Genomic DNA, 13,225 nt, shown 5'->3' with positions numbered 1-13,225 from the left:
CAATGATAAACGTACCAACAAATACAAACACTATGATTATTCTTTTCTGTGTGCCTTTAAAAAAGGGAGTTATAATTTTATTATTTTTTAAATGTATTGTTTTTTTGGCAAAGGAATGACCAGCATCTTTTTTACTTTTCTGCGTGTTGTGTGCTCAGCAGTTGCTACTTCTAACATAATTCTATGCACTGGCAATACACATTGGAAATCGTCAGGAGAAAATGTTGGAAAGCAGGTTTCAACGTGTTCGTACTCTCGCAATTTATCATTTTCGGGTGTGTACCATTTGATAAATGCAAAAGTATGTTGAGAATTATGAAGAAGTTGTGTTGGGCGGCGATGGGTGTGGAGCAAGGGAGTAAGGGATGAAGAGGTGGGTGGAGGAGTGAAACAATGGGTGAAAATGTACTGTATTTGACCCGTGTATGCGACGATATGCTCACTAGTACTTCCAATGAACTTTGCTTGTACAAGAGAGCCATGACTTCCAGATTCACCTTTACCCTTATAGACCTGCCCAAGGATGTTGATGTATTTCAACAGGGTGATTGTATTGTCGACAAAGTATGGTGATTCTGACGCTTGTTGAAAGTGAACTAATTGTTCATTGTTGTACGCAACTTTGTAGTATTGTAAGAGATGAACATAGTAAATTTCACTCATTGTGGTAGCGGATTTTAATGATAGAGGGAATGCGGAAGGAGAGAGAGGTTCGTTGCCTTTTACAAGTACATTTGGATCTTCAGAAGCCTCGACAAATGACTGTATGCAGAAGGTACGTTGACGGATGGATGGAATGGTGGCGGGTGTAAAGGAAGAAGTGAGTTTGGTAAGGAGAGGAAATGCAGATGTCTGGCGGGTACTCTGAAGGAAACTGTTGACAAGATCGTCTTTGTACACATCTTCAATAAATTTCTTCATAAATGTTTCTTCAAACCCAATCTTCCTGTTTGTCTTCAAATTTTTTAACAACCCATTAAACCGCTCGAACCCGAATAGCCAATAACCGTACACTGGTCCAAAATCACGAATTGTATCTCGAAGATGGAGGTGTAGGTGCATATTACAGGTGAGGATTTTGGCGTTGTACAGCTCGTCACATCTGGTGCAAAAAGTTTGAAGAAACTGATGGGCAGTGTTGACTTCATCGAATGTGATCGTTGGCTTGATCAACAGGCGGCATGCATCAACAAAGTTAATCCAGTTTTCGAATCTGTCTTTTGCAAGAACATCTTTCAACAGAACTGGCGAGTATACAAGCACCCATGACTTCCACTCGTCTGCCTTCATATACGAAAACTGCTTTCCTATTTTCGAGTTCAAAGAGGTGTATCCACCAGGCACAATCATCGTTTCTGCAGTCTTCTGCATTGCCGCAAAATCGCCATCTTGAATGTCTTCGTCTTTGATCCAACGATCCATCAATCTTTTAGGCGTTCCCAGGAATAAATTATGCATGGGATCAATGATCGTTCCACGTACTAGATCAAGGTATCCAAGGCGATGCAACTGCGACCATCGAACACCATTTTCGACCTCCAGGCGATGCCTTTCTGAGGGGGTACTAGCACTTTCCCACTCCTCAGCATGCAACCTGTTCTCTACACCGTCACGAAGCACCCACCAAGAGAAGTCAAACCCACGAAAGTCAACATTGACACCGTTTTCCAAGCAAGGTAAATGTCTGTTGCACTTGTAACATGCACATGTACTGTTGTGCGAGGTGAAACCACTTGTCTTTCTTGCTGCTGGGATGTCACAGGCCACCATCATCAATGCGGCACAGACGTGGACACCACTAGGACACTCGAAAGTTGGGATTGCCAGTCCCTCATACAATCTTATCAGATCATCTACCATAGGCCGGAGATAATGGTTTATCTCTTCGGATTTGGGTTCCTTCAGGCCAGGCATCAATCCTACAAGAAGTGTGTTCTCTGGCTTGTATCTTTCATTGCGAGGCAGATTGTTTACTACCAGGTATATGGCACCAGTCAAGTGCGTGACGTTATCAAAAGGTTGAAACCAGTCGATGTTGAGAGTCAACATTAATGAACGCGAATCCTTTGTGAATTGCACGCCATCTTTGTCTTTGAGCTCCTTCCACATGGCACCGTTGTATATGTCACACATCGTATCCACCATCTTCAGCTCGTGATTCCAATGTCTAATTTTATCCTCAAATCCTGGACGAAGAAAAAACATTCGTAAAGTATTAACAACGGACTGGTACAAGTATGAACGCTTGGCCACCAAAGCACCCGATGCTGATGTTTTCGTCAATTGGCAGTTGCAAGACGAGCGTGCACCAAGCTTTACGAAATCACAATGAGACGGGACAGATGCACTTTCTTCGTACACCTTGTGACAATCCTGACACACAACAAATTTCTTTATGCCTTTGGTCATGGCTGAGAAACCTGTCATGCGCTGAAGACCAGGAAGGCTCAAGGGCAGTTGGAAATCCTGCTCGTAAATTGTCAAAAGCTTGTTGATGAACTCGATCAAGACAACGGCGCCCTTGTCAACCACATAGTGGGAAGCGAACACCACTACAAAAGTAGCAATGAACCTGTGCACTGGGTTCTGGGGCATATCGGGGGTGGCAAAAGGGTCTATTATAAAAAAAAATTAACGCTTTTTTTTTAAAAATTTTTTAACACTAACTGACCTTCACTATTCAATTCATTGTCGTCGAGCTCAATAACATTGTCTTCGCTTTCGTCTTCACTGATTTCATTGCTGTTGCTTCCACTGTCATCATTGTCGCCATTGCTGATCACGTCATTAGTAACGGAAACGTCTTCAGTGTCAGACATTGAAGCTCCTTCCCAAACAGGTGAGTTTGTCTGAGTGTACGATTATTCCAGGGCTCTGGGTTGATGGGTTAAGATAGCTACATTTAGAATATAACACTTGGTTAATATCTAACGGTATCTGAATTAAATAAATCTTATGTTCATCATCGACCTCCATCATATTTCTTTGGGTAGACATGTCTATTACAACACGTTATTTCATGGATTACAATACAATTAAATAAATTCAAATATTGTACCCCTTTCACATCTTATGGCATTTAGTCTTGCCCTTTTGTTATGACGTTGAGCAGTTCTTCTGGCAACAAAACTATAGCCGAGATCGTTCTGACTACATTCAGCACAATGGCACTTTTCGTTGTAGAGTTCAGAAATTGTGGACATAATGTTTATTTATTTTTACTTTGAAGTGTTAAGAGAAAAAGGAAACAAGTACAACGTTTACTAAATTTACTATGTCTTTATAATGAAATGTTATGTCTTTATAATAATAATAATAAATAATATTTTTGCCTGTTGTATCCAAGCCAATAGAAAACCGGAAAACAGTGTTTTCATCTTGAACACACAAAAAAAGCTGAGATGAAAAAATACCCCAGATTTTCTATTGTTATAATTTAACTTTGTACATGGTAATTCCCGTATGTTTTTCTAGTGTTCGGTGTCATGGCCGATTTTTCATACAGTGTCTGAAATCTTGTACAAAACAATTGGAGTTTACTGTGGGCTTCGTCTATTTCTTTGTCTTTGATTGAAGGTTTTGTGAGTAAGTGGCATGCGTCAACAAACAAAATCCAGTTTTTGAGATTCTTGGCTTGGAGCACATGCTTCAGAACAAATAGAGAGTATATGACGCACCACGACTTCCACTCATCAGCTTTCATGAACGAAAAACCATCGGCAATCTTCTTTATTATACACACATATCCACAAGGTACAACAATACCATTGGCAAGCTCTTGCATAGTTAACTGATTCTTTTCATTGATGCAGTTACACTTGCGCCATATCTGAATCATTCGCTTTACAGTTCCAAGATAGAGGATATGCATTGGGTCTATAACTGTAAAGCGGACTGGGTCAAAGTAAGATAACCAATGAAGCTCTGACTACCGAGTGTTGTGTTCTTTTCTAGGCGTGTTCGCTCAGTATTATTCAATGCATTTGCCCAGCTGACAGTGTGTTTCAGATTCATTGTCTTCGTGCGTCTCACCCAATTGCTATACTTGAATCCAGAGTAGTCAAGCTTGCTGGTCTTCTTTATAGTTGTGAATTGTTGTTGACATTTGTGACAGGCGCATTTGCTCATGTGGCCAGTAGATCCAGAGGTTTTGCAAGCAGCAGGGATATCACAGGCAACACACATCAATGCAGCACAAATAACAATCTTTCTATTCTGTGAGTCTGTCATTTCTACACCAATGTGCATCTCCATCAATTCGTCAACGAGCGGCTTCAAGTAATGATTCATGCTGTCAGTGCTTACTTCCTTCAGCCCAGGCATCATACCAACAAGAATGACATTTTCAGACTTAAGCCATTCACTCCGTGGGAGATTGTTGATAGAGAGATATATTGCACTACTGAAATGTGTTCATCCATCAAATGGTTGAAACCAATTGATATTCAGAGTCAACATTAAAGATTGGCTATCATCAACCAATTGTCTGCCATTGATGTCTTTAATATCACTCCAAACTGCACCATCGAAAATGTCAAGTTTAGTGTTTTCAATTATTTGACAATTTCTCCACAAATTGATCTTAGACACGAAATCTGGCTTGGAGAATTTTTGTTGCAAGGCGTACTTCAGAGAGTTGAATGGATATATCATTGCTGAAAGAGAATGGTTTCCAGTTGACACTTTAAAGAGATTGTTATTGCAAATGGCGGATTTAGAGAATTTCTTAAATGTACAGACTCTTTGACTTGTTTCTTGAGGATAAATCGAATGACATTGTGAGTAGGCAATGTATACTATTATTCCATCTGTTGCCATGTTAAATTCTGTTTTATGCTTCAAGCTATTGATCGTCAATGGAAGGGCGCCAGACATATCACAGAGAGGCAGTAGAGTATTGCAAAACTCAATGAGAATCAATCCACCGCTTTCCATCAAAAAGATCAAGTGAAATATGATAATGAATACTGCAACAAAGCGGATATACAAGGGCATGTTATCAAAAGACAAAAAACAAACTATGAAGACAAAGGTTAAGTTAGTTTAAATTAATATATTGATTAATTATCTATACTGTATTAATTCATACCTGATTCTACTATTGAGATTCCACTAGTCTCATCAAAGTTTTCTTCTTGTTCAAAATCAAAACCGGTATTGCCTTCTTCAATCTTATTGCCATCAACCACAAATACTCCTGTAATTGTATCTTCGGCAGTAAAGATAAACTCTTCTTGGGACAAAGGTAAGTCAACTGGAAAGGGATAATTGTTGTAAAGATGTAGAAATAAAAATATAATTATAATTATAATCATATAAAAAATAAAAAATAAAAAAATATATATCAGTTCCAATTATTATTTTGTTCATTTATTTTATTTTATTTTTCTTACCTTCTTGATCAAATTCAATGTTTTGTTCTTCATTTTCATCTGCATATTCGCCTTTGCTTTTGTTTTCGTAATCATAATCATTGTTATTGTCATTGTCAATACTATCTACTTCCATGTTGTCAAAATGTTCTTCAGAAACATCTATTTTATAAATTAATTTATATTAATTTTACATGTACAGCTCGAGTTATTCTTGTTATTTACCCATTGCATTGTCTTTGGCAACAGGCACTATATGTTTCTCATAGTGTCATTGTGCATTTTGTCTTTTCTGTTTCTTTCTACAGCTATCCAACTTTGTACAGTCTGGACATTTGCAGATAACATAACTGTCTTTCTTTTGATTATTGGACATGTCGATTGTTTTAAATTATAAAAAAAATTATATAGATTTTAAGAGATCTTGATCAAGGTCTTTATATACCAAAAAATAAATTATAAATAGATGAAATACTGCTTCATGCCATGACTATAGTATGCCAAGTAATTCTTTGATACATCTACGACACATATCATCATAATTATACTCATATATCATTAAGTCATTAACCAAGTCAAATACTGCGTACATTACTAAAAGTGTACGCAATTTTTTTAAAGTCTTTTTTTTAAAATTATAATATTTGATATGATGATGATTTGACCATGACAAAAAATAATCCAAAAATGGAACATTCACCTCTCACAACATGTGAAATAAAAAATCTGATATTTTAGTTCCATATATCAAAGGGAAAAATCACAAAAAAATATTGCTACAGTAAAAATGAAATCACAACCTCTTGTCTCGTTCCCTTGAAATATATTGATTAAATATTTGTTCTTATATTCATATTTATAATACATAAAAAATATTTAAATAATTTATTTTGAAATAGAAAAAGTGAAACCATAAGAATATATATAATTTTTATTAAATATTATATTAACTTTTGTTTAAGTGTTTTTTCAGTGTAATTTAGAATTATATCAAAGAAGTATATAATATAAAAAAAACCCAATTTTGCAATTTTATGGCCAAAAAAAATGATGGTAGTGTGATTTTACAACTAAAAAAGAGAGATCTGAAATCACAACAGAAAAAAATAGAAATTATTGGAAAAAATTAAAAATCGAAAATTGTAGTAAATTTTTTGCAGGTTTTTAGAAACTAAAATCAGCGGTCTTTTACAGTGAAAGGTAATTAAGCTTGTAAAAAAAATAATAAAAAAATGTTAATTCTAAGTTGATTCATTCAGTTAAATATAGCAAAAAAATAAGATAAGATGTGTGGTCACATAAAAATATTTTTGATATGATGATGCTTTTTCATTGTACTTATTAATATTTTGCTTTACAAATAGAAAAATCGATTTTTATCCAGCTTCGGCTGCCATTAGAAAATTAAAAAAAAATAATAGAGTATAATATTTCTAGAATTACAAAGAATTCTGTGATGTTACCTCACTGCTAAACAACTGAAATTATGTGAACAGTTGACTATATTTACAGCACCTCGTACCACAACATTGACGTGTGATGTGTTAGGTTTATTGTAAATTGTACAGTGGTCCCTCAATAATTTCACGCCCCTTTAATTTCACGCTTCGATAATTTCAAGGCTCTGAAGACCCAACTCGAAAAATAGGGCTTAACTTTCACAATTCTCGTTAATTTCACTTTCACAAAATTTTTTGGCCTTGAATCCTTAAAGAAAAAAAATTAGCCAATCAGACGAGAGCAATATAGTTATAGCTTGGTTTAATTTTTTTTAATTCTAGCTTTTCACGATTTTGTAATTGACATCAATGTCAAGTGCGTTAAGTTTGCATGCCAAACACTGGGTTATCAAGTTGTCATCTAGCTTACTTTTTTTAAAATTTTTTTTTCATTTTTTTTTTAGAAATAAAGTAAAACTATATGTGCTATATTTTGATTAAGTTTCATTTATTAATTGTTTAGTAAAGATTATTTACTTGAAAAATATAAATATAATTCTAATTTGTTTTGTTATAAAAGTTTTTATTGTAGATTTTATTATTTCTATCTGTCATTACTATTTATTGTTATTTGCAATTGTTACTATTTACAAACATATTACGAAATCAAGCTTTGACTGTACTTGGCTGCTAACTTTTTTTTTCTATTTTTAAATGAAGAAAAATATATTTCTTATAGAAAATTGTTTTTATTTTATTTGAAAAAGAATAAATTTTAAAAAGACTTGAAGAAGCTGGTGACTTTAGTTTGCTTTGAGTTCGCGGTTTTCTGGAACTTGTTTCTAAGGCCTTCAACCTTACTGACGAAGTCTCTGTCAATATCTTCGTCTTCCAAGATATCCAAAAGCGTGCAAACACACTCAAACTTTTCCGAAGCAGAATAAGTTCTCTTAAAAGAAACTGCTGATTCCACTTCAGTAGTTTCTTCATTGCTGTTGTTGGCTGCATTTTCGTCGGCGTCATATTCTTCTATCACAATATCTGCGATCTCATTTTCATTGACCACTCTATGAGTGCATTGACTCTCATAGAGTGGATCAGACTCATTTGTTGGGCAATCTTCCAGAGACAGAAGACCTGATCCAGCAATCTTGTCCAGGGTTTCTTGTAAACCCTCAACGAGAACCTTTTCAGCCAGACTTTGCTGAATCATAGCCTGGTTTACATCTATAAATTATATTTAGAATATTAAGAAAGTGGAATTGAAAGATTATACTACTATTATGACCAATAAATTATTTTACTACTACCTTCACTATCTTCGTCTTCAATAAAGCAAAAGATTGTTGCATTCCAGCAGTTCTCAATAGTCTTTGCCAAGACAGATTCCCAAGCCTCTCTTATCCATTTCATGGCCCACAATTGATCAATTTCAAAGATTTTATCAATTGGCCCGATTTTATCTTGATTGCCATTTTGAATCATGCCAATATACTGATATGCCTTGGCATACTGTTTACGCTTGAAATAAGCCTTAAAAGCCCGAATGATACCACCATCCAATGGCTGAAGGTGGGAAGTGGTGTTTGGTGGCAAAAAAAGAAGCTCAACGTTTGTAGGTGTATAATCAACTATATGACCAGAGAAATTGTCGAGAATCAAAAGAACTTTGTGCTTTTGAGCTTTCATGGCATGATCAAAGCGACGGAGGAAAACATGAAAGATCGATCTTGTCATCCAAGCATTGCTATTGTAATGATACATGGAGAATCCATGATCACTTGCTTCTTGCTTCTTGTTGTTCTTGTTGAAGTAGTTTGGTCTTCTTGCATGCCCAATCATCAGTACATCGGACCACTTGTTCGTTCCATCCGCATTACACAAGAGACCTACAGTCAGGCGCTTCTTGTTATCTTTCCAACCAGAAAATTTCTGGTGAGAAATTGTTGTTCTTGGTGGGGCAGCATAAAAGAGTGCTGTTTTATCAAAGTTATATATGTCACGAGCACTATATCTCTCTATCTTCTCTTTGATGGCAGCCTTGTCAATCTGAAGCAATTCTATATCAGTAGAACCAGCCTCACCATGAATTCAATTCATTTTAATGCAATGACGCTTTCCAAACTTCTCCATCCAGCCTTGAGAAGCACTAAAGTTTTTAACGCCTATTCTTTCAGCGAAAATTGTAGCTTTAGTCTTAATCAATTCCCAAGTGATGGGAATCTGATTATTTTCAGCAATGTTGATCCAAAGAATCACTGCTTCTTCAATTTGCTATAGTTGTGTGACAATATAATAAGGTTAATTTTATTTTTTATATGGAGCAAAAATGCATAATGTTGAGATATATTACATACAGGCCATTTTACCTTTCTAACGCGCTTTCTGTTTTTTACGTTGGCTTGCATTATCAAGCCCTGGTCTCCTCTCTTCAAAATCTTTGAGATTGTAGAAGCATCAGGAGCTTTTTGAAGGCCAAAGGTTTCCTTTGCCCATTCAGCCAATTGGGGGTTACTCATAGATGGCTTTTTCTTTTTAATATCACAAATCTCAAGGTGATTTGCAATATTAAGTGAAACGTTTTTTTTGCTCATTTTTATTGTTTAGTTCTGGATTTGATAGATTTCATTAAAGTATCAAAAAAAATTGAAAATGATATTAGATAAGCATTATATAATAAGCTAAAAGCATACCAAAAAGCTGTTATTATTTGATTGAATAAGAATTTGAAGCAATAATTGGTTACGAGACAGGGGGGTAGAAAACAGTAATGCAGCCAGGGGTTATATTTAACTAGAATGAATTTAAACAGAGGATTGAAGCATATCGAATCATTACTTGATATATTTTTTTTCTATTAAAGAATAATGTAAACTCCGCCCATAGTTGGCGGAAAATATATACTCCAAACTCGTTAATTTCACTCTTCAATAATTTCAAGACACCTGGCCTTCCCTAGGCCTTGAAATTATTGAGGGACCACTGTAACAGATGACTTGGTAAATAAAATACAATGATAATAGAATAGAACAGAAGATGGATACAGTAAATAATGGCAAGCAGTGATAGTTAACAAATAAGAAAAGAGAGAACAACTAATAGAATTGTTATTGAAAGTGAGAGAGAGAAAGATATATGAAACACTACGGAAAAAAATGGCAGTTTTTTGCTTTTGTGACTATGTTTTCGGCCTATAATAATTAAAAAATCACTAAAAATCCAATTTGAAACTAGAAAATCTCTGTTTTTTGAAAAGGTTGACAAAAAGCAAATTGACCACCTAAAATTAAATCTCCTGATAGACAAAAGTAAGCTTTAACTACAGACTTTACATTTTTAGTAAATGTAGATTGCATTTGATGACTATTAAAAGTCAGAAGAAAAAGAGAAAAAAATATCTAAACTTTCTGCTGAGAAAATAAAATATGTTAAGACAATTTGAAAAAAAAAATGTATTACAAAAAAAAAACAAATTATAGGTCTGCAAGAGAACCAAGTGACAATTTTGGGCCGCGGTTAAGCTCTGGCCACACTATGTATGTTGTTGTTGTTGTTGTTGTTGTATTTATAGTCGCGTCCGACTTCACTAAACCAACCAATTCTTTGACATCTGCCAGGTGAACTACCTTTGGCTTCATTTGCCCATTGTTAACAACTGGTATACCATTTACCAAACGGACTGCCGCAATCTCTACAAGAGTAAGTGGCCACCTCTTCTTGTTGAGCTTGTGCTCAAAGAAGACAACAACTTTTCCGAAGAAATCCTTGTAAACCGGGGAGTATGCAGAATTTATGTTGCGGTTTTCATCAACCTGAATCTGTTATCTGATGTTATGTGCCTCCCTTACACAATTTTGGTCGAGTGCAGAGTCAATCACACAACCATTGACAAATGCCTTGCGGCTAGTTTGTATAGCTGCTTCAATCATACTACACTCTTCCCCCTTTGATTTGTAGAAGTCTTCAAGAAGTTTCGAAAGACAAGAAATGCCTTCAAAACTATCTCGGATCGTTCTATTCCTCAAAGGCCCCCAGAACTCAATATCAGACCTAGCACCAACACGCTCACCCTCATCTGTCAACAGCCAACCAGCAGTGGAATCTTCATATTGTAAGTGTCGTGCTGTTCTTGCTTCTGTAATCATGACAGTGGCTCCAGCCTCTGCTTGTCGTATTTGTGCTAAGCCAAGCATGATATTGCCAGCGTTAACATTTATAGCAGAATTACTCTTGATAGCCCTTGAGTATTCACCGATTGCCTGTTCCACGGATCTGGCGCTATATGCACGAGGTGGGCCATATGCGTCAATCATGAGAGGATAGTGCTGAAGAAGATGCTGGTTTATAGTGAAAATATTGATTTTGATTTTTCCACTTGTAAGCAGCGATTCCAGATACATGTTTCATATTTCAAGTTTACTGAAGAAAAATAGTTAGAATAAATAATAGAATAACACATAGCTTTTACTAAAATATACCTTTTGATAGAGGTTTGTTCCTCTGCTGATAACTCCCAGCTCATGAGTAGGTTACATGCTTGAACCAAGCCAAGTAACGTGTTCCGGGCAGTTGCATCTCCAATACGCTCTGCCACCAGCGTAGGGACGACGAACAGAAGAAAGTCTGCCCAATCGACGGCCTTGAACGACCCGGGTTTCTTGTATACATCCCTCCAATTGCCATGGAAGGATGTAGGGATGGTATTTCTTGTTTTGTACATTGCTGTACCGATCTCCTTCCGAACACCAGAAGAAAGAGCAAAACAATGGTCTGTTCCATAGGTACCAGAAACCAAACCCCAGATCTGCTTGCTTATTCCATGGCAAAGTCCATGCATCTCATCGAGGGCAAAAAACAATGGTCCAGAGAATACCTTCAATGTTGCCAGGGGGGATTGTCCGTTTAACCCTTTGCGGCTGGATGCACTGGCCTGGGAAAAATTCTGGAAACTTTCCAGCGTACGGATATTGGTGCTGGGCAAAGTTCTGAAGTATTGTTCATGCTTGGGACATTGGCCGACAACATGACAGATACGGCAACCGTCTTTGCTCATATGTCCAGAATGACATGCCAACTTTGCTAAGGCGGGAATGTCACCAGTGACCATTAAGACATGTACCTTGGCACGAATAGTCTCGTTTGGTGTCTTGACAACTATCCCTTTGCTCTCCAACACCAGGAGCTCTTTCATCGTTGGTTCCATGAACGACCAGAAATTGGCAGGTGCACCTGGACCTGGGATCATTGCGATCTGGAGCATTCTGCTTCTCTCATACCGGACCATGGGATTCAGGTTAAGAATAGTGGCATGGAGGATCGTTACAGAACCAGGAACATTGTGTGGCGTGAATCCATCAACAGACAACGAAATTGCAATGTCATCTTTTCTGGAAAACAGATGTTTTACTTGCTGGTAAACCTGGCCATCAAACACATTGGTTTTATTTCCATCCAAGCTTGGCTCATGATTATGGCGGTAATGCATATCTGCTCTTGTATTCTCGTTGGCTAACGCAAGAGCCAGTTGTCTCGCCAATAGAAGCTGTATCATCGTGGCAGCAGCAACCAGATCACCACCCTCGGTTTCTCCACGTCTTGTTTTGTACCGGCTTTGTCCACAGTTGGAGCACTCAGTCTGGGATGGACTGGTAAAGAGCATACATTCCCTCTGACAGATATCATGGACTGTCTCTTTAACACCCGAGAAACGCTTCAAAAGCTTTTGCCAAGATGGGGAGTACATGCTCTGTATGTAATACAAGTCGACGTTTCCAAAATGCTGTTGAAATGCTTGACTATCATTTCATGGGCATTGCGGGAGATACCAAAATCCTTCATGATCTTGAGAAACTCAAGGTTCTTTGCATCGTCTTTGTCAGGGGTAGGTGCAGGCTGACTGAAGTCAAAAACCAAAGGAGATGTTTCGTTTTCAATGATATTCATATCGTTGCCAAGTTCCACATCATACTTTAACAAGGTAAATAATAAGACATATATATATATCTTACCATAGACTCATCATTGTCATCATTACTGAAGATATTCATAATTGGATCATCGTTATCTTCGCTGTTGAGTGTATCCATGATCTGATCTTCGATTGCATCAGCACGTTCTCTGCTTGTTTATGAAGGTAACAATATAATTAATTACACTTTCTAATAGTATGTATGTGATTTGTAGTCTTACTCGATAGTGTCGTTCGAGACAGTGTTCAAAACAACACTGACTTGTCCAGGAACAGGCGTGGTCTGTGAAGTCTGGATATCATTATGTCTTCTATGATGGTTCTTAAAGCATTGAGCTCTACAACTCTTGGCTTTTTTTTAAATTGGTGTGGCGCTCTTTGCATTGATTGCATTGGTAACTATCAAGGATTGAATTTGAAGACATTTTTTAGGTTGGAAATAAACA

At 36.7% G+C, this 13,225-nt stretch overlaps 4 protein-coding genes across 4 annotated transcripts; all 4 read right to left on the bottom strand.

The window, feature by feature from the left end:
* Window positions 1-87: 87 nt before the first annotated feature.
* Window positions 88-3,203, bottom strand: PHYBLDRAFT_163945 (hypothetical protein; the record flags this gene model as incomplete). Its single annotated transcript, XM_018434905.1, has 4 exons — window positions 88-1,509; window positions 2,221-2,615; window positions 2,672-2,827; window positions 3,059-3,203. The coding sequence occupies 4 exons, from the start codon at window positions 3,201-3,203 to the stop codon at window positions 88-90; spliced, it is 2,118 nt and encodes a 705-aa protein (XP_018296892.1).
* Window positions 3,204-3,436: 233 nt separating this feature from the next.
* On the bottom strand, window positions 3,437-5,606 carry PHYBLDRAFT_163944 (hypothetical protein; the record flags this gene model as incomplete). The annotated part of the gene is made up of 5 exons (XM_018434904.1): window positions 3,437-3,841; window positions 4,591-5,018; window positions 5,090-5,254; window positions 5,394-5,534; window positions 5,567-5,606. 5 exons carry the CDS (start codon window positions 5,604-5,606, stop codon window positions 3,437-3,439), a joined length of 1,179 nt encoding a protein of 392 aa, XP_018296891.1.
* Window positions 5,607-7,586: 1,980 nt separating this feature from the next.
* PHYBLDRAFT_140902 (Homeodomain-like DNA binding domain-containing transcription factor) lies at window positions 7,587-9,330 on the bottom strand (the record flags this gene model as incomplete). Its single annotated transcript, XM_018430479.1, has 4 exons — window positions 7,587-8,038; window positions 8,122-8,871; window positions 8,926-9,085; window positions 9,181-9,330. The coding sequence occupies 4 exons, from the start codon at window positions 9,328-9,330 to the stop codon at window positions 7,587-7,589; spliced, it is 1,512 nt and encodes a 503-aa protein (XP_018296890.1).
* A 954-nt stretch (window positions 9,331-10,284) lies between these two features.
* On the bottom strand, window positions 10,285-13,204 carry PHYBLDRAFT_163942 (hypothetical protein; the record flags this gene model as incomplete). The annotated part of the gene is made up of 8 exons (XM_018434903.1): window positions 10,285-10,629; window positions 10,660-11,185; window positions 11,290-11,796; window positions 12,325-12,557; window positions 12,608-12,778; window positions 12,820-12,931; window positions 13,001-13,130; window positions 13,180-13,204. The coding sequence occupies 8 exons, from the start codon at window positions 13,202-13,204 to the stop codon at window positions 10,285-10,287; spliced, it is 2,049 nt and encodes a 682-aa protein (XP_018296889.1).
* Window positions 13,205-13,225: the final 21 nt, after the last annotated feature.

Source organism: Phycomyces blakesleeanus (assembly GCF_001638985.1).
Source record: "Phycomyces blakesleeanus NRRL 1555(-) unplaced genomic scaffold PHYBLscaffold_3, whole genome shotgun sequence".
Classification (NCBI taxonomy): Eukaryota; Fungi; Mucoromycota; class Mucoromycetes; order Mucorales; family Phycomycetaceae; genus Phycomyces; species Phycomyces blakesleeanus.
Note: the sequence above shows the minus strand (reverse complement) of the source record. Positions and strands in the feature narration are given on the sequence as shown.